The sequence below is a fragment of the Panthera onca genome, chromosome D1, assembly GCF_046562875.1.
Source record: "Panthera onca isolate mPanOnc1 chromosome D1, mPanOnc1 haplotype 2, whole genome shotgun sequence".
NCBI lineage: Eukaryota > Metazoa > Chordata > Mammalia > Carnivora > Felidae > Panthera > Panthera onca.
In genome coordinates this window covers 113,569,212-113,595,925 of record NC_138348.1, presented here as the reverse complement: position 1 = coordinate 113,595,925, position 26,714 = coordinate 113,569,212, and the positions used below count along the sequence as shown (strand labels likewise).

Sequence of the window (26,714 nt, the reverse complement as noted above, 5' to 3'; positions counted from 1 at the left end):
GCCTTTGTCACAAATCTGAATCTTTATTGTTCTGAAATAAATGTTATAAACATAACCCAAAACAAAACTTGGATACTCAGTCTCAGAAGAGGTGTGGCTCAATGCCCATCACATGTAACAAGAAAACTTCCTTTTAAAAAAAAGGAAAACAAAGTACTAGGAGAAGTCTTTCACATGAAGGAAAATGCAGCCTTTGGATTTCTCCTCTCATTAGCCTGTACACACGTGGGCATCAGAAGGTTTGCATTTTCTCCGCAAGAGCTCTTGCTATGATGTCTGACGGATTTTCTGCCACTCAACAAATTCATCGAGAAGAACAGGCCCTAGAAAGAGAGAAGCATTTGTTAGAATTCAGTGACCTCAGACCTCCCACTACAAACACTCTCCCCGAGTTCTGGTGGTGATGAGGACGGACCCCGGCGTCTAAGGTGTGTTTCCTGTCCTGCTGGCTACTTAGCGCTTTTCCTTCTCGGCCTGCTCTTTCCTGATAGAAGAGACTTTCCACAAGGGGTATGTGCTGCAGCTTCCTTCACAAGGTTGCAATGGCTTCAGAACTCTCCAATAACTAAGTCAAGATTGACTGCTCCCTTTGTCTAAATGCTCACAGCACTGTTATTTCTATTAAGGAATATGGAGAGTGTTCAACATGTTTCTACATTACGTCACCAAGAGCATGTAAGCTTGTTGAAGGAGTGGCCATATAAGAGAATTATTTTGTTCCGGTAACAGGACCGAGTATAAATCTAAACACAAAGCAAGTGCCTAATGAACACCTGACCTAAAAACTATACTGAAAAAACATGTGAGGGGCGCCTACGGGGCTCAGTCAGTGAAGTGGCTGACTTCAGCTCAGGTCATGATCTCACAGTTCATGAGTTCGAGACCTGTGTTGGGCTCTGTGCTGACAGCTCAAGCTCAGAGCCTGGAGCCTACTTCGGATTCGGTGTCTCCCTCTCTCTCTGCCCTTCCCCTGCTCATGCTTGCTCGCTCGCTCTCTCAAAAATAAACTTTAAAAAAATTAAAAATAAAAAAACAATAAATAAAAAGACATTCGCATAAAGCAGGGGGTCCACACTCATTTCCTTACAGGAGCCATTCCCTACATGAGCTCACTGTTTTTGTTCGTTGAAAAAGAGGGGAAAACTCATGGCCAGAAAAGAGTACGCTGGCCCTATTTTTCTTAAAACACATACCCCTCAATGGTCTTTCTCTCATTTTTTACTGACGTACCTCCCTACTCTAAGAAAATCGGCAGACAGGGACAATCATAAACAGCAGCCGAAAAGCACCCTAGCTGGTGGCGTAGCTACAAGCCAGCGAAGTGAGACGCAAGTTGGACACAAGCTATTACTTGGCTTCTGTCACTAATTCCTCACATACTTGAGTCAGATTTTCTGCTTTTTCAAACAAATCTGGAAGCTTTTTTTTTTATACAAAAATTGTTTCATATGTTGACTCAAAACACGCATGAATATACACATGTGTAGGCCTGCCTGCAAGTTTACTGCTGCTACCAAAGGGCTGTTTCCAAAAATATTACTGAATTTTAGAACATTCCGGGGGGAGAGGTCACAATGTAAACTACAGGCAGAATAAAGTTATTCCTTCTTCAGCATTTTGTATGATCTTCAGGGTCGCAGAAGTCCACATTTCAATTTACTTTTATAGGAATGTATCCTACAGCGTACTTCAAGGATCTGTTTTATGGTATTCTGCCCTTTCCACTGAAGAGTATGGACAGATATTTTAACTTGAACGATTGAAAAATGGTATTTCATCAAGTGTTTACTGAGGCATTTCTGAGGGAACTTATCGTGGCATAATCTGCTATGCCATCAGTGGGCACTATGATTAGCCTTGAAGGTTTTTCTCTTGTACCTGATGTTTTGCTTTTCTCTATTTAAATCCTGACTGTTCTTTTCTTCCATAGGAAAATGCCAGGGAAGGCAGGAAAGCAGAATTTTAGCTTTTACATGCAGAAATTATCATTTAACCTTAGCTATACTGCTCCATTACATTTCTGAGAAATTGGCAACATTCCACCTGTCAGCACAGACTTTCTAACGTAAGCCCTCCCCCACACCTTCAACATGATTCCATAAGAAAAGTTACTGTCAGCAACTTTAAATTCTTTATGGTAACGCTACACAAATGCATGTTCCCACTTAACAGTTTAAAGAACTTCATTTTCCTGGGAAAACACAGTTATTATACTTACAAGCACCATCTTCATCGTAGTTACTAAGATCGGCATGGACGGTTCTGCTGAATTCTAACACATTGTACCACTGATCTTTGTTCATAACACGATACTTCGATTGCTGTAGAAGAGGATGTAAATATTTGGAATACAGAACAAGCGTTATCTAAGGCTCTGACTTAAATAAATCTAGTTATGCCATCTTTTTGTGATTTGGTCTTTCTTAAAGCACTTAGTCCTCTTTAGTCACTTGGGCTTCCAAGAGAATCCTCAGGGCCGTTTACATGTTAACATCATCCAACCTACTTTTTCTTTATCTTTCCTTCATTTTTGAGAAGTAACAGGAGCAACAAAGGTACCGACCTGATAAAACGCCTGAGTGTCTTCCGTGTAGGCATTTCTATAATCGTCACTGAAATCAAGTCATACAGCGTATCCTACGTACACTAAGTTCCCTCACGCGGCTTCCCAGGAGACTGCTTCGCGTGAGATTTAATGTTCCGCCACATCTTGAAGCTGGTGCTTTTGCAGGCAGTGGAAAGAGTACTGGCTTGGGTTCAAACCCCACTTCTGTCACTGAATTGAGTGGCCTTGGGAACATTACTTAACAACAGAGCCCATTTCTTCATTCGCTGAACAGGGATCAAACCTAATTTGAAACAGTGTCCAACACCCTCCCCATAACCAGCGTTGAAAATACTTTGTCCTCTTAGCTCCCTGTAGAGGTGACTATTTTTAGATTCAGTCCTCTTTATTTTTGCCCCAAACTACTAATAGGAGGAAGACGGATAACATTCATCAAAAACGTCTACTTTACCAGCCTTTCCTAAGCCTACTCTATCAGGCTTAAAGATCTAAGTGTACCTGAAACCCACTCGCTCAAGTCCTGGTCATGACTGCCTCTCGGCAGAAGCTTTCGACAAAATTACTCCGAGGAATTCGCTATGATAATCAGCTTTATGAGAAATCATTTTCAAAGCAAAAAGCAAAAGCATCTGTATTCAAGAAACGGTGAGATCTATACCAAAAAACCTGAAATTGAAAAGGCACAAAAACAGAAAACCAAAGAAAGCAGTGGAAAAAAAGAACAGTATCTTAAAACCACTGCCGGTAGTAGGTGCTACGCTAAACCTGCTAAATGAACACTTTCTTCATAAATTCAGCAGACATTTTAAAGTTGTTAGTACATTTAAGTAGTCATTCTCATATTTGTGGGCATAAAATTTTAATTCTAACTATTTAGACTGAACCCAAGTGAAAAGGAAAGTGTTATCACTACACACAACGGGTTCCCTTATGTGGCTATCAGCCTAAGAGCTAGTAATTTACGAAGAAACCTGAAACCCGAGTTAGAAGCATAACATTTGTACACGAGCATCAGTTTTCTGTCAAAAACCCAAGAAACTAATTTTGTGTGAAAAACGTCTTTGCTATAGTTTATTTGAGGGTTCATTTTTTTCATGGGGGGGAGCGGGGCTGCAAGGCTGGAATGAAAGTATCTCATGTACAGAATATATTAATGAACATGAACTTGTGTCTACAAATGACGACGTATATGTACACAATTTATCAGAAACTTTTTACTTAAGTTTTTTTTTTAAAAACACACTATCTAAAGATCCATTTATGTTTCCTCATTTAAAGGTACGTTTTCAGAGTAAGTTTTACAATTAATATTTAATGCTTCCAGATGAGAACAGCGCACATACCTCCAGGTACTGGTAAAACACTGAAAACAGCGGCCATGTCCTTCCAAGCAGCAGGGCGAGCATAGACTTAGCAGTGTCGATATCAAGGCTTCTCTGATCTTTATCCTACAATGGAAGTAAAAAATTTCCCTAAGTGTGGTTCCGAGATGAAAAAAATGTTAAAATTACAAAACATGGAAATTCTACCTACCCTTGCAAAATCAAAGGCATATCTGTAGATATTCTTAAACGAAGAAATATCATTCAACTGTGAGCGCAAAAAGTCAAATTTGTTCTGTAACTTTTCTGTGCAGTCACACCTTAAATTAAAAAAGCCAAATACATTATAAAATCCATAAAATTAAATAAAAGCATCATTAGGGGGTCAGAAGAAATGTATTGAGAAGAAAGTCAGTGCATCTAATGAAATCAATCTAGGTTTAAAATTCTGCTTCACAAATTTAGAGTTACTAACATATTGCCTCGTACTGACCAATGGGATAAAAAGGAAAAAAGGAAAATAGGAAAAAAAGAGAAAACCTGGCAACCAATGAAATTCAGTCCAATGACCTTTAAAAAAAAAAAAAAAAAAAAAAGCTCAATCGAAAGCTCCAGTACAATCATGAGTATGTCTCAAGAAGAGATTCAGAAGATGTACTTTTACTACATGTAAAGTTAAGAAGATGGCAGAACAGAGGAGATGAACCAGGCCTCGGTCACAGATTTCACTGGAAATTCTCAGGCACAGCTTGGTGACAGGGATTAGCCATGAGTGGTTTTGAAAGTTCAGGCTATAACACAGAGAAAATTAACACATTGTATTAGTGCTTCTGTCATAAACTCAGATTCCTACATTTTCAGTGACTAAGCACCAAGGCAATCAGTGGCAGCACCTGACTTCAAATAAGGTACAGATGCCAAAGAAGGAAACCAGTTAAAGGCTCAAAGAGACGCTCTCCCACGGGCTGACTCAGCAAGAACCAGGTCACCACATCGTGAGCTCTGGTCAAGCCGCACTCACCACGCACACTGACCACAGCTATGTGTCAGCACAGATCACTGCCTCTACTCGACGTGGTGCTCCCTCCAACAGGCCGACGAAACCTCACTCACCAAAACCTAACTCCCAGGTTGCCATCTCTGAGCATACACCTGACTCCCTTTCATTACATGGGCCGTACCATCTACCGTGACCCACAGTATTCCTCCCAGAACGGACTTAGTTCTCATCATGTACTAGAGATATCTAGTACCCAAATTTAACTAAGACCTTGACTATTCTAAACCCACAATGTGACAGGTGACTCCTAACTTTATTAAGGTGTAAATGTTTTGGATAATTTTCTAATGTTGATTAAACCTTGCGTTCCTAGAATAAGCCAAACTGAGTAATGTTTGTTACCGGTGTCGTACACTCCTAGATTTTCTGGCTATTTTCGTAAGTGAGACTTGCTGGTAAATCTCATTCCTTCACACTCTCTTCACTAATTTTGATAACAAGCTCATGGCATAGGCCTTAGAAAAATGAAATTATAATTATTACTTTTTTTCTCTTTTCTGAAAAAGTTTACTAAACACTGGAATTAGCATTTGGCCAAAATCAGCTGAAAAGCCATCTGGGTCTTTTCACTGAGGTGAGGTATTTTCTAGTCTGTATTATTATTTATTTTTGCTTTCTGTTTTTCTTTTTTTAATTTTTTTCATTTTTTTTAATGTTTGTTTATTTTTGAGCGAGACAGAGACAGAATGCGAGTGGGTTAGGGGCAGAGAGAGAGGGAGACACAGAAGCAGAAGCAGACTCCAGGCTCTGAGCTGTCAGCACAGAGCCCGACACAAGGCTCACACTCACGAGCTGTGAGATCAGGACCTGAGCCAAAGTCAGACGCTCAACTGACTGAGCCACCCAGGCACCCCGCTTTCTGTTTTTCTTAATCATCTTGGCAGAATTTCTTAATTATTTCAACTGCAGGTTTGCTTTCCCTTTTACTCTAAACATCTTTTTTTTTAAATTTTTTTTAATCTTTACTTATTTTTTGAGAGAGAGCGCGCGCCAGTGAGCATGCAAGCTGGGGAGCGGCAGAGAGAGGCGGAGACACAATGTGAAGCAGGCTCCAGGCTCCCAGCTGTCAGCATGACAGACCCTGACATGGGGCTTGAACCCGCGAGCCGTGAGATCATGACCTGAGCTGATGCCGGACACTCAACCAACTGAGACACCCAGGCGCCCCCATTTCTCTTCTAATGTAACATTCAAAGCTACAGATTTTCCTCTAAGTACAATTAAAGCTTCAGCCCAGTTCTGATAAATATTATTGCTTTGATTATTCACTTGTAAATGATGCCTTGACAAGATGGTTTCAGAGAACGGGTAGAGATAAAAGTCTTAGAACAGGTTTAACAGACACTAAGAAGAGAGCAATCAGAGAAAATAAGTAAAGGTGACCCTTGAACAACAAGGGTTTGCACCGTGTGGGTCGACTTATATGGGGATATATTTTTTTTCGATACACACAGTATAGTGCTGTAAATATATTTTCTTGATAGTTTTTTCTTTTTTTTTTAAATGTTTATTTTTGAGACAGAGAGAGACAGAGCATGAACAGGGGAGGGTCAGAGAGAGAGGGAGACACAGAATCCGAAACAGGCTCCAGGCTCCGAGCTGTCAGCACAGAGCCCGACGTGGGGCTCGAACTCACGGACCGTGAGATCGTGACCTGAGCCGAAGTTGGACGCTCAACCTACTGAGCCACCCAGGCGCCCCTCTTGACAGTTTTCTTAAGAACATTTCTTTCCTCTAGCTTACCGTACTGTAAGAACATAGTATATAATACATTTAATGTACAAAATATGCTATTTGACTGTTTATGTCATGGGAAAGGCTTCCAATCAACAGTAGACTAGTAAGTTTTGGGGAAGTCAAGAGTTACATGCAGATGTCTGACTGTGCAGGAAGTCCCATGCCTGCCAGCAGTGAGGAGGGCTTCCTGCCCTCTCCTGCCGAGGTGGTGTTGGTGGCAGCCAGCTAAAACAGAAGGTTTAAATAAGGTCCAGAGTCAGAACGCCTGGGTAGCTCAGTCGGTTGGGCGTCCAACTCTTGGTTTGATCTCACAGTTCATGGGATCAAGCCCCACATCAGGCTCTGCACTGACAACACAGAGCCTGCCTGGGATTCTTTCCCTCTCTCTGCCTCTCTCCCCACTCTGAAAATAAACAAAGAAAAAATAAGATCCGGAGTTTTATAACATAATACTCAAAATTTCCAGGTTTCAATAAAAATTCCCACGTTGTTCAAAGGTCAAGTGTACAGCCAAATGCTTTCAAAGAATCTGGTTCCAAAAGGGAGCAGAGGAAATCGACACTAAATAGTGTGGGAAGGGGACAGAAGGTTCGTTTGTTTTTTTTAGTAGACAAATACCTTCTGCTTCCAGGATGATGAAGTCAATGTACTTTTCATCCATGTCTCCTGCTCATTGCACTAAAAGCCAGAGACGACATACATAAAACAAACACAAGACTGAAAGAACTCTGAGATTCTCAGGAACAATACAGTGGGGCGCTTCCTGGGTTTTCTTTTGCCTTTTCTCCACCAGATCTGGAGATGAAGGAGTCAGCAAACCAGAAATGCCAATGGTGTAGACAGAAACCAAAAACTCGCTCTCCCTCCAGCAGAAGTTGAACAGCCTAGCACGAAAGCAAGCTTAGAAAAGATACTCTTCTCCATTCAAACAGCACAGAAAAAGCCCGCTCAGTGCCCACAGCTGCCAGCAGACTGAATGAGGACCGCATGGCCCACCCAGCCCAGGATGGACGTAGACGCCCCCCTTCCACCTCCTGCACCGTCAGTGGGAACCACATACAACAAGGACTTCAGCTCCGCTCCCAGCAAGGGGTAAGGAGTAGCGCCCTGGGCCATCAAAGGGTGCCTGGGAGGAGGCGGGGCTACACCATCATGCTCACCCAGCAGTGTCACCCAGAAATTCGTGGAGCCTCCTGGGGGCGGGACCTCTCCTGTCTGCTTACAGCGATGAAGAATCCCCTCCTCCTAATGAGGTGGTGACAGAAAGCTAGCGAAAATGGAGGTTTAAATAAGATCCAGAGTTTCGTAACATAATACTCAGTATTTCCAAGTTCCGATAAAAAAGCACTTCTCATACCAACAACCAAGATGGCAAGCAGAATGTAAAAAGAGGGCCAATACATGCAAATATTGCATGTAAATGACAAGATGTGTTTAAAATTATCTGATGCAGATTTTAAAGCAGCTATGATGAAAATGCTTCAATGAGCAATTATGGACCCAATAAAACAACCCTTGAAAATGTAGCAAGTCTCAGCAAAGAAACAGTGAGTCTAGGAAAAGAAATCTAACAAAAAAGAACCAAGTGGAAAAGTCTGAATTGTAAAATACAGGGCAGACTTAAACCTTAATGTACTAATAATTATATTAAATGTAAGTAGCCTGTACCAATCAGAACACAGAGATTAACAGGGCAGGTCAAAAAAACCCATGAAACCAAAGTGACCCAACCATATGCTATCTAGAAGAAACGGACTTCAAACACAACATAGGCAGACTGAAAGTAAAAGACAAAAACGAACACATTCTGGAAACAGTAACCAAAATAAAGGAGAAGCAGCTTCATCAATATGAGCTAATGTAGACTTCCAAGTGAAGAAAATAGAACATAGAAGAATATTATGTAATGATAACAGGTCAATCCACCGAAAATATGTAACAATTAGTTTTGTTTGTGTTTGTTTGTTTTTCAGAGAGGGAGAGAGAGTGCGTGAGCACGTGCGACCAGGGAGAAGGGCAGAGGAAGAGAGAATCTAGCTGACAGTGTGGAGCCTGACACGGGGCTCCATCCCACAACCGTGAGATCATGACGTGAGCTGAAACCAAGAGTCGGACACTGAACCAACTGAGCCACCCAGGCGCCCCACAAGATGCAACAATTCTACAAATGTTTGCACCAAGCAACAGAACTGCAAAGTGAAGCAAAAACTTAAGAGAAGTAAAAGGAGAAATAAACAAATATGCAATTATTGTTAGAGATTTCAACACTCCTCTGTTGAAACACTTCCTCAGGAACTGACAGAACAACCAGACACTACATCAGGAAAGAATTCAACACCACCAACCACCAAGATCCACCTGGCACTAACAGAACATGCCACTCAGTGACAACAAAACACGTATTCTTTTCGAGTGTCTGTACAACAGAACCCAAGAGAGACCACAGCCTGAGCCATTGAGAAAATGCTGACAAATATAATAGAACTGAAATCATGCAGGATATGTTCTCTGACTACAATGAAACCAAACTAGAAGTAACAGGAAGATAAAAGCAAAATCTCCAAACACTTAGAAACTAAACAAACTCCTAAGCAATCCATGGGTGAGAACAAGTCTCAATGGAAACCAAAAAAAAAAACAAAAAACAAAAAACTGAACTCAATGAAAATAAAAACGCAACTCAAATTTTGTGAGACCCAAAGCAGTGCTGAGGGGGAAATTCACAGAACTAAATGCAAATATTATAAGAGAGAAAAAAATCTCAATCAATAATCTAACCTCCTATCTTCAGAATCTAGAAAAAGAAGAGCAAAATAAGCCTAAAGCAAGCAGGAGAAAGTAAGAGCAGAAATCAGTAAAATTGAAAACAGAAAAATGAGACAGGAAAATCAATGAAACAAAGAGCTGATTCTTTGGAAAAAGAAAGTCAGTAAAACTGACAAGTCCCTAGCACGAATGACAAAGAGAAAAACTGAAGACAAAAATTATCAATACCAGGAATGAAACAAAAGATACCATTACAGACCTGTAGACATGAAAAGGATATAAATATGGCCACTTAGACAAAATAGACCCATTCTTTGAAAAACAAAAACTACTGTAACACACAGTATGAAACAAATAATTTGACACAATGATCTGAAATAAATAGTAATTTGAGTAGCCCTGTAACTATTAAAAAATCGAATTCAAAAATCCCAAAAATTCTGAAAAAGAAACCTGTAGGTTCAGATGGTTTCATGGGAGAATTCCACCAATCTCTGAAGACCAATTCTATGTTCTACCTTGCAAAAGATAAATTCTAAGGAAAAATTTCCTAATTCCTTTTATAAAGCCAGATTTACCTTGACACCAAAACCGATTAAAAGCAGTATCAAAAAAAAAAATTTTTTTTTCACAAGAAAAAAAAATTTTAAGGGATACAGGAGTACTGATGCATAGGGGCACCTGTACCCCAATGTTTATAGCGGCACTCTCAACAATAGCCAAATTATGGAAAGAGCCTAAATGTCCATCAACTGATGAATGGATAAAGAAATTGTGGTTTATATACACAATGGAATACTACGTGGCAATGAGAAAAAATGAAATATGGCCTTTTGTAGCAACATGGATGGAACTGGAGAGTGTGATGCTAAGTGAAATAAGCCATACAGAGAAAGACAGATACCATATGGTTTCACTCTTATGTGGATCCTGAGAAACATAACAGAAACCCATGGGGGAGGGGAAGGGAAAAAAAAAAAAAAAAAAAAAAAAAAAAAAAAGAAAAAAAAATTTTACTATGATGATGGATGTTAATTAGACTTATTGTGGTAATCATTTCCCAAAATACATACATATTGAATCGTTATGTTGTACACCCAAAACGAACAATGTTATGTCTATTATATCCTCAGATAAATAAGAAACCAAAAACAAAAACAGACCAATATCCCTCATGAATCCTTAACAAATATTAACAAAAAGAATTCAGCACCATATAAAAATAATTATACACCAAGTGGGATATAGTCCAGGTATGCAAACTGATTCAGTAGTCAAAACCAATCAATGGAACCACAATGTTAACACTCTAAAAGAAAAACTACATGATTAGATGATTTAATACAGAAAAAGCACTTAAAATATTTAACATCAACTCGTGTAAACTCACAGAAAAACACGAACAGAGGGCAACTCCCTCAACTTGATAAAGAGCATCTACAAACAACCCACAGCTAGGGAGCAAAGGAATGGGTGTCCACTTTCACCAGGCTTATTCAGCACAATGGTAGAAGTTCCAGCTAATGCAATACGTCAAGGAAAGGAAATAAAAGACATGCAAGAGCGGAAAAGAAAGAAGATGGTCCCTATTTCCCTATTTTGTGTTATAATCATAGGACATGACTGTCTATGTAGACAACCCAACGAAGACACACATACACAGACATACACTCAGAATAAGTGAGTTCAGCAAGGTCAGTCATAGGATACAAGACAACCACACAAAAATCAATTGTATTTCTACATATTAGTAACTAATACATTGATATTAGAATTAAAAATAAATGGCTCAAAATAAAAACAAAATATTCACATGTAATTCTAACACAACATGTACAGAATCTGTAGGCTGAAAACTACACACAATGAAAGAAATCAAACACCAAAAAGAGAGACATAGCTATCTTGCATGTATTCAGACCCTGAAAACAGTGGTCAATTCTCCCCAAATTCACTATGTAGTTTAACCAAAATCTCAGTAAGATCTTTTGCAGATAAAAAGATCATCCTAAAATTTTTGGAAGAGCTAAAACAATTTTGAAAAGAGATCAATCAGTCTTTGTGGTTTCAAGATTCTGTATACAGCAGCACCGCGTGGTACTGGCAGAGGCTTAAGGCACAGATCGACAGAACAGAGAGCCCAGAGACAGACCTACGCACAGGCGTGTCCAACCGATACCGGACAAGGCGCAAAAGCAATTCAAGGGAGGAAAAGACCTTTTTCAAAACATGAACTATGGAGCAAGTGGACAGCTGTAGCCAAGGAATAAACCAAAACCCGTCTCTCACCTTTAAGGAAATTAACTCAAAATGGATCACTGATTTAAACGTAAAATATAAAAACATAAACCCTTCCAGAAAAAAAACCGAAAAGTAAAATTCTCCGGATCTAGGGAAAGAATTCTTGGATTTGACATCAAAAGCACAATTCATAGAAGGAAAAACTCATCAAGTGAACTCCGTCAAAATTAAAAATTTTGCTCTGCCCGTTATAAGAAGCAAAAACACAAGCTACAGAGTGGGAGAAAATACCTGCAGTCTCCATACTTGATGAAGGGCTTATATCTAAAAAATTCAGGAAACTCAACAGTTTAAAAAATTATCCACTATGTCCCTTATCTTCTTGCCTATTTTCCTCAGCTATTGTAGGTCACTGATTCTATACCCACCTCCTTCGTAACTCATCCATTGATTTTTAAATCTTTAATGTTTTTCACTTTCAGAGATTTAATTATGCATGGGAAATCCGATCATCTGAGGCCGTTCTTTATTCTTTAAACATAGTAGTTATTTTATGCTGAGATTAAGATAATTCAAAATACTAGTCTTAAAGAGTCTAATTCTGAAATTTAAGATGTTCCCCAATATGCTTAGTAATTTATGATTGTTAAAAACTGAACCTTTTTCTGCAGAAATTGAGGCTTCTGTTTAAAATGCATTCCTGTACAGAAGAATCACTTCCACCATATACATGAAAACACTACTTACCTGGGACATTTGTAAAATACATTTTTGGCTTGTGTCATACAAATAATGCATTCCAGCTTTGAATCTGCATGATGAAGAATTTCTGGTAAGAACTCTCTTGGAAATAAGCCCTTCACCGTATGCAGAACCAAGCCCAAGCAATCACATCTCCATCTACTAGGTATGTGTGACATCAGTGACTTAATATGAGTTTTTGATCTGATTCTCACCCTACTCAGGCATTGCCATTTTGTTTCCTATTCAGAATATGCACCACAAGTTAATGGCCAGACGCCAGGTGACTAGAAACAGGTAGTAACCTTAAGGTTAAGTGTCAGATCTAAATGTCCCTATGGTATCACCATCTCTCCTCATTTCTGGCCTCTGATTATTTTCCTTAATTTACAGTGAAGTCCAGGCATGCTTTTTAAAATATATACATTTTTATATTTTATCCTGCATTTAAGTGTTTTACATGACAAATGGCTTCTTTGCACATTTTATCTGCCATATGGCCAGAAAAGGAAATCAAAATTTGGATAGGTTAACCATCCAATTTGTCTGGGGCCTAGTTCCTATGTATGAATGAGGGCACAATATATTTCATGCAGAAACAAGATTCTTACTATTTATTAAAAATGTATTATTTACTATTTGATTAAGTGGATTTATCAGCTCAAACATTCTTCACTATGCGAAAAATAAAGGTTTAATGGCATTGAAAACGCAGTTAACTACTACCAGAAGGATATGCAAAAGGAACAAATTCTCAGATTACATGTGCCTGTGATGCTGTGTGGAAATCTGGGTGTCTTCAGGCCCTCCAGTGTCATGAGGTGGTAAGTTCAGAGGGCACTGCATTTTAAGCAGCCAGTTACATGTACGATCTTCCTCGTGATGATCCATCCTAAGAGGCCTCATCTTCTAAATCTTTGTGGCTTCCTGAAGAAGCGTTTTTCACATTATTTTTTAATGATGTGATTCACATTTTCACACAGACTCTCCCTTAGAACCTTAATACACCTGAGATTCAGGAAGACATACGATAAAGACACTTCCCAGCATTCAGGTCTTCCTCTCACGACCACTGGGGTTTAAAATCTTTCTTCAGGGCCTGGCGTGCACGAGCGCCCCACAATTATTTGTTAAACAGAAGTATGAATACCAAAAATAAGCCACAAAGTATATCTTTATTTAATTACAAAAAGTTTCAAAATCCCTCCCTGGGAAAGGTTAGCAGGAAATTGGAGTTCAAACAAGATTATCAAGTCTGTGAGCAGTGACTTACAAGTTACCAAGGAGAAAAGAATCCAAATAAAATGACAACCTTTTGCAAATAACACTCCACAGGGACAAAGAGCACAATGTTATTTAGGGTGGGCTCTCAGTAAGCTTAAGACGGACACGAGAGGAAGAACAAAGTTCTAAGTCACACGGAGAGACACCCCGAAACAGTGCACCTTCTCCGTTTCCACACACGTGGTTTCAGGAAGCTACTTAATCCTTCAGCCTCGGTTTCCTCATTTTTAAAATGACAACAATAGACAACCATGAGATTAAATGAGAACACACAAGTTCGATGTTTACAACAGTTCTCAGTGTGAGATGCTCCTTTTGAAGCAAATGGTTTAAAAATCACCTTAAAAAAAATCACACTGTTGTCTCTGTCCCAACTATCCCACACCAGTGCTCATCGTCTCCCTAAATCTGGAGCAGAGAAAGAATCTAACCGAACAAAGAACAAGTAATGTTTTCTTGGAGAAGAGTAAAACAACAACAACAACAACAACAACAACAACAACAACCTTGCATATTACTGGTCTCATAGAGACTGAACAGACCTGGCAAAACCAGTGAACACATCACAATTCTTACATTTAACCTGGCCCCAAACAGACTCAGCAATTAATAACGTCCATACCTCATAACTTGGGAGGTTTAGAAAGAGCATTTCCCCTGAAGTAAAAAGAAACGCATACTTAACTAGTGTATCACGGAAAGCAAGGGATAGTTTTTTAAAGAACAACTAAATAAAACCCCACAGATTTTACAGAACGCTGGCACAACAGGCCACCATTCTCCAGGCCACTGAGGTGAGAACGAGTGGAGACGGGTTTAAATTTCAACATTAGGACTTGGACATTAATTTCTTGAGTATTGTAAACATCTGATTAACAAGGAAGGCTTTTACATTTCTGCTTCACTAAAGCCCTCTAAAATGAGAAGAAATCACCATCCATGTTTTAGCTCTAAGTGAGGTCCTCTTCCTTAATTAGTAAGGTGCTGTGGCACCCCGATCTGTAACAGGAAGAGTTTTATCCACAAAGTTCCGTATTTAGAACTCTCTGTGAATGAGGTCTATTGACCAGAACAAAACAGCACACCCCTGGGGATGTCTGGAAATGTGGATGGGGAATTAAAAATCGTCAAGATGAATGTCGGGGAGACCAGAGGGGAAGAATGCTAATGGCGACTAGCAGTTGGCCCCAAATGCTAAGTGAGCGGCAGTCACACACCACACGCCCCAGAGCACCCCGTCCCCACGGGAAAATCGGACAGACGCTCCCCAACGCTCCCCCTAAATAAGGTCAGGACAGACCACCGCCTTCAATCCTCAAGTCCAGGGCCGAGAACGGTGACCAGAAGGTGCACAACTCGTAACCTACCCACAGGCAGCTGCGTGCTTCCATTCCCGTCAGACGCTATCCTCCTGACGGTTTTCTCACGATCGCGACCAAGGACAGTGTTCTCCACCAGCATGGTTTTTCGCCCTCGCCCCAACCCCACTTCCAGCGGGCAGGTGTGAGGAGAGCTCTCCGCTGCAGCCAGCAAAAACGCGAAGTACCCGCGCACTCTGGCCCCCACAGACACAAGGAAGAGGGAGGTCCGCGGGCCACACCCCGCGCCTTCCCGGGGCGGGGAAGGGGCCTGCTGTGGTCACAAGAGGATGTGATCCCGGGGCGTAAAACAACTGCTCTAGCGACGGCTCCCCGCCAACCTCCGACACAGGGACCTGGAACACGGGGCGAAGCTCTCTCCACCGGCCCGCTCAGGCCCTCCGTCTGGAGCCGTTACCCCACCACCCGGGACGCAGCCCCGTTCTGTCAATGTTCTTTCCTTCGCACGTGCTCTCCTTTCGCCGGCTCTGCTCACGATCTCCTCTTCAGAAAGAACATTTTCCTAGATCCTGAACCGTCGTCATCCTAATCATTCTTCAAGGTCCAGTTCAGGGACCCCATACGAAGACTCTCCTGTCTACTCGGCCGACACTCATCTCACCCCCAGCTGTGCTTCCACAGGACGTTGTACTTTCACTCTAGCACCTGTCCCCTCCGACCTGGCTTCCGCCGCAGTATTTCCATGCCGCCCGGCCCTCTCAGCATGTTACCCAAGGGCAGGGGCCACGTCTCCAGCTTCCCTGTGATCAGCACTTAAGAGGCACAGTAGCTTACACAACATAAGTGTTGATCATGAATGACTATCCAATCCAATCCAATCCAATCCAATCCAATCCAATCTGAGGAGAAATTTGGCTGTTACTAAACAACGACAGAGAGATGGCAATGGCGCCCTCCGAAACCTACAAAATGGCCGTGCCAGTCTACTTATGTACCAACTCATACCCACAGATTCTCTCACACAAAAAAGGCGATCCAGTTATGAAAAGTAGGCATCAATAGCCTTAACATAAATGAACGTACAAGTATTGTGAATGCTGATCAACACTATATAATTACAGATTTTAACTACTCATGGCTATTACCGTCTACTACCTTTGACCACGGTGTATGTTTTAACTACCACACTGTCTCTACTCCTTAGCAGAGCTCTAAGGGTTAAAATTAACTAACTTGAAACAATTGATAACTATATTAAGATGATATAAGGGACCACGAAATAACTATGCCCAGATTAAATGAAATCATAAAAATACTAAAAAATCTAGAAAGGGAATCGAGTCTGTGAAGGTTTACATTTTATGATTATAAGTCAACATAAAACCAAACATACTAAGGCAACTATAAAATAAAAAATTAAGACTTACATATGTTCTTTGGTCTCTCAGTTTAAATTTTAAACTACTGTATTCCTCAGCAAGTTTTGTATAAGGAAATTCAGGGAGTAATAAAGACTTAGCTAATTGATAAAAGATACTTGGTATTTCACATAGCAATCTAGATGAGGGGGAAAAACACAACTCTTTTCCCTCCCAGTCAAGAGGGCTTGCCTGACTTGAGCAGCTCCAAGGCCCTACAACACAGACAGGGCTCTAGGCAGACAGGCAAGAGAGCATAAAGGAGTGAAACGGAAACCTCTAGGTCAACTTTAAATGTTAAATCATTGCTTCCATTTTGTGCAGCTTGTGAACTTCCTAGAGAGAAGAGGTGCTAATAAAACCGAAGTTCAAGGGTTAAGTCAATTTCTATTCTTGCACCCAAAGCCAGATGCTAGTTATTCAAGAATAATTATTAGAAATGCTTTGTATTTAAAAGTTTCTGTTATACAAAGTCTCTTTATGTTATATCAAGTTATGCGGACACATGATGAGAAAACTTTTGGTTTTAAAACACACAAACTGATTATTTAAAACAAGTAATACACAAAAAATACAGCAGGAGTAGTACAAAAAGCAGTTATAGTGCCAACTAAAATGTCTTACAATGAATAAGCCATGTTATAACTGACGAAAATTTCAATAAAACAGACTAAGCTACATGAAAACCAGTTTATATTCTTTGCATACTCCTCCGTATTTTATATTCATAAAAATATTTTATATTTTATCTTTCTCTAAAAAGCTAATTGCAGGTTGGATATTTCCAAGAATTTCAGAATCAACATCATTTTAATTGGTAGGTTATGACACCTAGATGAATGACAGAGTTCACGCTTGGTTGTAAACACCATGATTCAAAGTTAGTTAACAGTCTTGCATTTTATAAAGAACGCTAACATACATACAGAAACGTGACGCAAACAAAGCACAGTATGCTAGACTGGTGATGAGGGAATTTAAATTCCAGGTCCTAGCTCTGCCAGTAAGTAGCTACATAAACCTAGGCGAACATTTTCTTTACCTTGGAGTCTGATTCCTCATCTCTCCTATAAGTAATTGAAATGACAGGTTTGATTTTATATTCTATCTTAGAAATTATAATTTGGCTCATATAAGCAAAGGTTTTCCCTAAAATATACATAAAATAGCTATATGTTAAGGCTGGTTAAAAAGGAAAATTACAAAACATTAGATGCTGAAAATTCAAATATAAAAATTTAAGTTCCATATGAACACTTGAAAAAAATAACCAAGGTATTCTGAAATGTAAGGACAGGCAAACAAGTAATAAAAAATAGTTAAATGTGTTAATAAAAGCATAACCACAATAGGAAACCACATGGCTAATTAACCTCCAGTTTTTGGCTCAAAAATATCATCAATTAATGCTTCCTCTATTTTAGAATGTTGATCATTAGTAACATCCTGCATGAACATTAGGAACATGACATAATTTAAAAATAACACATAATTACTAACTGATTCTGCAACTAAGCACACTTTACTCTGGAAAGTCAAGATCAAATTATTATCAAGAAGCAATTCTGTAACTTACAGAAGAATTCAAAGGCAGCCTCAGTAAGTAAGTAACCAGAACTTGGCTGAAGGCTGCAGGTGAGCCATATAAGCTTTCTACTTTTGTTCTTTATAAGATTAATTTGGCAAAAAAGAAACAACAAAAGTGCCATGTAACTCTACCTTCGGATTTCTTTTCAAAATAAAGCATAAAACTGAAGAGGCCCCAGAACTTGGGGCAGCTCAAAGAAAAAACTCCTTCCGTGGCAGAACTCTGTATTCAGAGAAGGAAACTGCTCATTGCTCAATCTGTGAGTAACTTTGATCGCAGACCTCTAATTCACCCACGAAGAGTCAATAATTTTAATAAGACTGTACTAAGGTTCTCAGAGAATAGGAAAGATGGGGTAACTGTTCATTTTGCCAAGACCACAATATAAATTTTATCAAACCCTAACTGATTGTCACAGATCAAACCAATGTGAGTATTTTAAGGTGAAACCTTACTTCTAAAAATTATGAAGCATATAATATCAATTAAGATCTTCAAATAGGCCATCAAATTTGTTTTTTAAAAAAATGTCTTACTGTAATGAAGTCATCCCCTTTAACCATTCTTCCTTGGTAAAAAATCCCATGCTTTCAGCCTCCAATTTCCACGCTAAAACTAACATAATAATCTGGAAAGAACAGAACATAAAGGATAGGGGAAAAGTCAGCACAGAGATAATCATGTCTATATTTTATCATGGAGAGCATTTTTATACAACTATTTCCATCCTTCAACTATTAAAGAGTATAACCTCTGGAATTATTAACTCTGAAGAAGTGGGCCAATTTCTTAAAAGTAAGAAGTTCTAACAGTTTCTGAAGGTGGAATCTCTCTCACTCTATCACAAATGACATTTGTATTAAGAAAGAGAACAGTGCCCAACTTAAATTGATTAAAAATACCTTAAATGAAAATCTACAGTATAAAACATGAAGAAACAAAATCTTGATATAAGATTAAAGTGTCCCAATTTTTAGACATTTATAAATATGCTATATCCCACTTGTATTCCATTCTACTTAGAAATAAAACATACATTTTCAGGTTCAACACCAATGTCTTCACAAAATTTTTCCATTCCTTCTGGCCCTACAACTTCATCAGGACCTTCAAAGACAAAAATAATTTATATATTTTATTGTTATAATTTAATACCAACATAAAACATAAGCCATTGTACTAAAGGCATCTATGAATACACCATAACTTTTATAAATAACTAAATTTGAATTTTGATATATTTTTGATAAAGTGTTAAATATCGGCTATACGATTTAAAATGTAAAACTTCTGAAATATTCTTGAAACACCACATTACAAAACGAAATTAAGGAAAGAAAAAATATCAATCACTTGTCTGTATAGTAACTTGAACCTATCAATTAAAACAACATTCATGAGAGCGTATCTGAACAAAATTTTTGGTAATGCATAAATATAAAGAAGTATAAGAAATTCTACGACAACATGTAGGCCCAACCCATTACTCAAGACAGTAAGCAAAGAACACCTGTTTTCTTACTAAAACAGAAGGTCATTTATTACCCTTTTGAAATACAACCAAATAAAATTTAATACTTTAAAAAGATATACATATTATGAAGATAACGACTTAAAGAAACTACTATTTTCCTTATCATCTTGGTTCTAAAATAGCAAAGCATTAGTTCCACCACCTTAACATTGAAACAAAAGTTTAATTCCTCACTTAGCTTATGTCTACCATTTGTCCAAAACTTAATGATACTTAGCTTGTTTCTTATTTTTCTCCCTCTATAACACTAAATATAAATCAATACACCCATTCTCCCACTTTTTTATGTTATCAGATTCCCAAAAGATAGTGATTTACATCACTGCTGGGTCTCTTTTGTAAGTGAGAGATTACAAACAACAAAATTTGTTGTAAGATTACAACAAATTTGTGACAGCATGGATGGACCTTGAGAGCATTATGCTGTAATTGAAGGAAGTCAAAGACAAATAACATATGATGTCACTTACTTGTGAAATCTACAAACAAGCAAAAACAAGGGCCCCAAACTCGTAGATACAGAGGTAGAGGTGAGAGGCAGGGATTGCGGGGGGGAATGGATGAAGGTGGTCAAAAGGAACAAACGTCTAGTTATAAAGCAGGTAAATCCTGGGGATGTGACGTACAGCCAGTCTGATGACTGCAATCACTACTACCATACTGTATATTGGAAAGCTCCTACGAGAGTAGGTCTTAAAGTGCTCATCATGAGAGAAAATGTATAACCCTGTGTGGGTAGAGATGTCCACTAGACTTACTGTGATCATTCTGCAGTATATACATATATCAAATTGTTACACTGTACATCTGAAACTGTCCTTTGTTATAAAAAGATCGAACCATTTAAAGCAATTACAAAATACGATAGAAATATGCTATTACTTCTGATTTTTGAAAACATAGTCTTGAAATATTATTGTTAAAGTGACCCAAAAAACCCTTGTTTTCCTTTCTTAAGAACCTATAAAAATACTCCAGCTTTATAAATCACAAGCCAGACCACAGCTACTGGGGGGGAGGTGGGGGGGGGGCACTTTACACCCACCATCATTCGTTCACAAGTACAACATGAAATCCACGCTCCACAGTTTGTCCTAACAGAAGAATGCAGCCGTCCAGTCTGTGTGCCAATATAGTCCTGCAGCTTCAGACGAGATCCATCCAGGCTGCTAAAAGGACGTTAAAACATGGTCTGAAACCAAAATGCTTAATTTTTTGGTTTAAATAAGTACTGCACTTATTTATGCAGTGAGGTGTTAAAAGGTGAAAGGGTGGTAATTATAGGACTTTCACTTCCCGATATATATTTGGAGAAGTTTTTTAATGAGAATGTGTTAATCATTGTAATTTTAGAAGCATACATATACAATAAAGCTGTTAAAAAATATAACTGAGTATGTTCCCCTACATGTGGTTTGGTTGAAAGTAAGTCAGGTAAAAAATTCAGTGGAAGAAAACAAAGGTTTTTTTAAGCCAAAACAAGAATGCATTGTCAATTTTTCTTATGAAAAAGAAAACTGACTTGATCTCAGAGCAGCCATCATCAGAAATCAAAAGACAAAGCTGAAGAGCTGTTATCAAGAAATATCAGTCACTATCATGAAACAGTCTCCCTAGAAACTGGGGAATTGATCAGTGGTTAAAATTTGATGAGATTCAAATTAAATTATGTCATAAGGAGATATATACGACATACACAAGACCTTTCTGTAAATGTTCAGTGTCTTTCCCAAAGCAATGCAAATAATAACAAATTTGAATCTAAAGCAAGGTCAATACTAATATTCTTTTCCCAGACCACATAATGTTAGTTTTACTTTCTCAAATATACTCTTCCAATAAATCTACTCTGGGGCTGAATTTAACTCTCAGGCAAAAAAATAGGTTTCCATTCAACTTAAGAAGCTTTGGAAATTATTTAGAATCTATCAGAATTATTTAGGGGTGCCTGAGTGGCTCAGTCGGTTAAATGTCCAACTTCGGCTCAGGTCATGATCTCATGGCTCATGAGTTCGAGCCCCACGTCGGGCTCTGTGCCGACAGCTCAGAGCCTAGAGACTGCTTCGGATTCTGTGTCTCCCTCTCTCTCTGCCCCTCCCCAGCTCGCACTCTGTCTCTCTCTCTCTCTCTCTCTCTCTCTCAAAAAAAACCAAACGTTATAAAAAAAAAAAAAAAGAACTTATTAGATTTATAGTTTTATTAGAACTCAGCAATTCTATCCTCTTTTGGGTTCTCTGTAAGATTTAAAAAGTGCCTTTTTACTTTCCACGCTTTTGTTCAGTAACAGGCCCCACGTATTAACGAATCCTTGCGAATGTAAGTATCACTCAAGAGGAGAGGTCTTGTGCAAGAGCAAAACTATCAGGCTTACCACACGTCACCTATATTAACCAGATTAGTGGTAAAATAGTTTTTAAACTAAAACAAAAAATCAATTTTTTTTTTTATAACCATAAAATGTTCCTAGAGATGTGCAGAGTACAAAACCATGCCAGTCATAGCAGACGCTCAGGAATAAAAATTGTGCTCAACGAATAACACACCTTCCCCATGAGCTATACAGGAGCTATGCTGTTAATTCTGGAACAGTACTGTTAAAACACAGCCAGTCCACCTAATGCTGTAATGCTATTACTCCTTCAACAACGGTTTACACGTATGAGTTCTGACTCATTCCAGGTACTGTGCTAAGTGCTTTACGTGCCTTATTCCCAGTCTCCATTTTAATAAGGGACACCCCCATTTTAAGACAGAACACCTACTGTTGATTTGGCAAATAACTGGTTCCTCCTGGTCAGTTAGGTCTCCACCCAGAGTAATGTCTAGAGAGGCCTTCCCTATCACCCTATTTGAAAGTCATCCAAACTTTCTAACCACACCGTATTTTAACATTTATAACCCTCCACAATCTCTACTTATCTTGCTTACTTACCTATTTACTGTCTTCCCCACTAGAAGTCAAGTCCCCCAAGGGTAGGGATCTTGTCTAACTTGTTCCCTACTGTGTCCCCAGCACTGATCACTGCCTGACACACAGTAAATGCTCAGGAAACATTTACTGAATGAATCGTTCCATACATAAGATAAATTGCCTTCAAGTGCATTTACTAATATTTCTTTGTAGAAGGAAAATGAGTTGCCATGTACATACTGAAAACAGAAATGACAAGACAGTAGTCATTAAAAGCATAAGCTCTGCAAGAGAATGACCTAAATCTGAATCCTCACTCTTGTCACCGTATGATCCTGGGCCAATTACTTAATCTCAACCTCAGTTTTCTCATCTCTAAAAAGAGGTAACACTGCCTACGTGACAAAATGATTGTAAGGATACATTATATAATTATGATTTTTGAAATACACAGAGCAATTATTATGCTGGCTACTACAAAAATGCTAGCATAGCAAATAAATGTTTAACTAATTAGAATCTCATGCTACCCACCAAAGTCCCAAGGAGAGGTAATACAAATGAGCAGAAATGAAAAAAAATGCACTAATTTTGTGGTATCTTAAGGTGTCTTTTTACAAGTGAAATAAGATGAGGGGCTTTTTGATTCTATATCATAAATCCCAGTAAAACCGGCACTTGGAATAATGGGTCACCATTTTAAATGGAGGTCAGTAAGAAATGAATTCCTTTCATTTAATTTGGGTTAGACATTGTCTTGGGATGCCAGTAATAGCAGTTTTTCTGGTCTAGAAAGAATCTGTTCTGTTACTAAACAATTTTTAAGTTATACTTTGGGGATCCAGCTGATTCAAGCTACATCAATGGTCTTACCTTCCATACTGTTAGCCTAGGGTTACACTTCAAGTTCAGAGTATACTTTAGACCTTAACGGATTAGCATGAAACGTAAGAGTGACTCCATCTACACTGTTCTATGTTAGACACTGAGAATCAGAGTTAAAAAAGGAGGAGGGGGAAGCTATAAAATCATGAATTCTAGAAGACCAAAACCTAGGTTCTAAGGGAAAAAAATATCTTTATACATACTTATAAAAAAGTTAGTAATAAATGGGAAGTGTTCTTGTTCACACATTTGCTGAACACCAAAGTCTCCTCCCTGGTTTTGGCTTTCACCCTTAAGCTCCAGCCCTACCATGGGCCCAGAGCTTTAAGCCCACTACCTGCAGGATTTAGTTTAAGTCACAGCTCCTGCAGAAGCTCTTCGTGACACCATGAGGCTGGGTTCTATGGGTTCTATCGTCCTCTGAACTATCGCAGTGCATCTTCCCAACACAGCATTTATCACACTGTATCACATCAGTGTTTCCGTTCTTAGGGATTACTGCACTTCTGGCAGAAACGATGGGCTAAACAGCAATTATCAAAGGGCAAATGTGCTGTGCCATGACATATCTGCATTTCAAATCTTTTACTACGTTTCCAAAAAGTTTCAGAAAAATATCAGTTTGGGTTCAGAAAATTGTCAACAGAATATGCAAAAGAACAGTAAGAACTACATAAAGTGTATAATGTTTTATTACATAGTTTGTTTTTCAGAATATCAACTCTCCTTTAGCTAATGGACTTAAACCAATAAATGCACCTGTTCACAAATGGAATTCATAGTGAATCTCACCCCTCCCACTAGCACATACTAAATTACATATTTAAAGAAAACGCATCCTGACATAGCACCGAATTCTTAGCCTACACATAATTCTCAGTCTTGACCTTGATCCCAGGTCACAGCACTAACACAAAGCAGGCCTGCAATAAATAATTGTTAAATGAATAAACCAAAACACTTTTTAAAGCACGTGACTGATATCTTCTTATATTAATTTCATTACCTGCATACTCATAAAACCAAGCCAGGCACTTCTTGCTTGAAAAATGTTCCTCTCCACTTATTAGTCTAGCAGGGGGTTGGGATCTGCAATAGCTTAGAAAACACACAAATACCTAAGAATTTTATCAAGTCTCAACTTTCAGTGAAAAGCTAAGTGCAACATGAACTACTTCAATTCAAACTAAACAAAGTGTTTTGTTTACAGCTGGTATTATAGGAAAAAATGGGAGTTGTATTTGCAATTGGAAATTGGAAACAGTAGTCTATATGTAAAATTTTCTTGCTAACAAAGCTGGAAATGCTACTTTGCTCACTATCAAAGTCCAATAACATCAACTAAAATCATTTCCCCAGATTTGAAGTGAGCATGTGGAAGTTCAACCTAATGTTCTCGATACAGGGCTAAGCTGGGAAAGTATAAATCTTCAGAGCGGTGAAAATTGTATTTCTGTAAAATAGACAAACATTCGAAAACAAAATCTTACAAAGTAGATTTTGGTACTTAATGAATCAATATTTTTTAAAAATTACATATTAACAGTTGTTGATCATCTGCGAAACTTAAATGGATGATTGAAGATAAAAGACGAGTTAGGACCCAAGAGTATAATTAAACTCCACACATTAAAAACAAAATTGTACAAATAAAAAGATAATAATTGTACAAATAATTGAGCCAAAGCTATTTAACGCCAAAGTCCGTACGTTCCATAAAATCATTAAAACTTGGGAAGCTCAAAATCGGCCTTTGGGGTTTAAGGAACTTCAGAGGACCTTTCCCGGAGGAGCTCAAACAGTGACACCTGCACGAGGACCTAGAAACGCCGCGCCTTCGGCGGCTGAGTCATCTAACAATGGAGGCCCGCATGGAAAACTGTAGGTTGATACAGCGAAGCGGGCCCTGGGCTGTAACACCACTGCGCGGCTCTGAGCGTGCTCGGTGTAAATAACTGTGCCACGTTACGCACGGAGGACGGCCACACGTGGGAGCAGTAAAAGCTAACGTGTCTGCTTCGTACACACGGGCTGGCGGCGCAGCCCTGGCCAGTTCCCGGGCGAGGTACCGGAGGCCCGGGAGGCCGTGTCACCGTGCACCGGCTCTTCTGCTAACCGCAGCGAGACGGGAAAACTTCCGTCCACGACAAAAAGGAAGAGGAGCCTAGGTTACGTACCTCCCGCCGTAAGCAGACGCCTCTGCAAGGAGACAGCTCTGCCATCACGTCTACAAGGCTGACTACCGTCTCCTCTCAATGGCAGCAAGTGAAGTCGTTCCCTCGCGGGCCCGCCGGCGACACGGCCGGACACCCGAGGAGCAGATGCGGGACCACTCCCCTGTCACACACCTAGCCTGCAGACCGAGCAGCACACCTCGCCGCTGGGCCGCCTCAAGGACACGCCGCAGCGGGATCAAAGAGCCGTAATTACAGCTCAGCTCTCCCTTCGCTTTCTTTCTCGGGGGGGAGGGAGGGGGTACCGGGTAAAATAAGGACCAGATTGTTAACGATCACGTCGACCGCGAACAGCGTCCTCAATGCCCGGAAACAGAACCGCGAGCAGGGCCTTCCCGACGCCGCGCACACGGACTTGGCGCAGGTGGAGCCACCAGACTTCCAGAAAGCCGGCTTCCTGCTGGGACCTTCCGGCACCGGCCGCTGCGAAGACTCGGCGTGCAGCTCCCCCCCGCCCCAGCCCGGGCGGCGGGCAGCGCCAGGCCGCTCCCCTCCTCACCCCCTCCCCTTCAAAGAAATTCCAGAGGCGACCCTTCCGCCGGTCTGCACTCCCGTCCAGGTCTGGAAGGGCGCGGGGCAGGGGCACGGCCCCGGGCGCCGGAGCGCCCACACGGAGCCCGAGCCCGAGGCGCAGCCCGCGGTGTCGGCGGGGGCTCACCCCCGGGCCCCGGACAGCCGCTCACGGGGGAACGCGGGAGGCTGAGGGCGGGGTGGGGGGGAACGTGATACCTGGAGATTTTACACTTCTTGAGGCCTCCGTCTTCCGCCACTGCCGCTGCCACCCCCGGGGATTTTCTCTTCTTCTTCACCGGCATCTTCCGCCCTCCCCGGCGGGGCGGCCAGGGGAGCCGGGGAAGGGGGTCGCTGTCCGCCGGGGACGCCTCAGTGCCGGCACCCGGGTCCCAGGGACAGCAGCAGGCGCAGGAGCGGGGCCGCCAGCCCGCCCCAGCGCGGCCCAGCGCGGCCGCAGCCCGCCCCCAGGTCCCCTCCTGGTCCTCCGCGCGGGGCCGGGGGCGCTCCTGGCCGGGGGGCACCGCGGCTCGCTCCCTCCGGGACGACAGAACCCGGACAGCGCGGCACCGCCACCACTCACACACTCGGAGGGCAG

The 26,714-nt window shown here is 40.4% G+C and overlaps 1 protein-coding gene across 5 annotated transcripts; it reads right to left on the bottom strand.

The window, feature by feature from the left end:
* On the bottom strand, nucleotides 1-26,714 carry DCUN1D5 (defective in cullin neddylation 1 domain containing 5). 5 transcript variants are annotated; one of them, XM_060604566.3, is made up of 8 exons: nucleotides 26,336-26,714; nucleotides 24,379-24,470; nucleotides 19,079-19,149; nucleotides 18,579-18,670; nucleotides 4,100-4,208; nucleotides 3,910-4,014; nucleotides 2,219-2,321; nucleotides 1-323 (listed from the first exon to the last, which is right to left on the bottom strand). In XM_060604566.3, the coding sequence occupies exons 1-8, from the start codon at nucleotides 26,419-26,421 to the stop codon at nucleotides 268-270; spliced, it is 714 nt and encodes a 237-aa protein (XP_060460549.1). In that variant the 5' UTR covers nucleotides 26,422-26,714; the 3' UTR covers nucleotides 1-267. The 5 variants fall into 5 exon arrangements, with proteins under 5 accessions (XP_060460549.1, XP_060460551.1, XP_060460553.1 ...); XM_060604568.3 differs by lacking the exon at nucleotides 24,379-24,470 and having other exon boundaries at nucleotides 26,336-26,713; XM_060604570.2 differs by lacking the exons at nucleotides 18,579-18,670; nucleotides 24,379-24,470 and having other exon boundaries at nucleotides 26,336-26,352.

What these genes read in the sequence shown, in the direction of transcription:
- DCUN1D5 (XM_060604566.3), bottom strand. Translation starts at nt 26,421, where the DNA reads ATGCCGGTGAAGAAGAAGAGAAAATCCCCGGGGGTGGCAGCGGCAGTG. An exon ending in AAGAAGTGTAAAATCTCCAG is followed by an intron (nt 24,471 to 26,335) that starts GTATCACGTTCC and finishes GTGTTTTCTAAG; the next exon opens with CTATTGCAGATCCCAACCCC. An exon ending in TTGGTGTTGAACCTGAAAAT is followed by an intron (nt 18,671 to 19,078) that starts GTATGTTTTATT and finishes TGTTCTTTCCAG; the next exon opens with ATTATTATGTTAGTTTTAGC.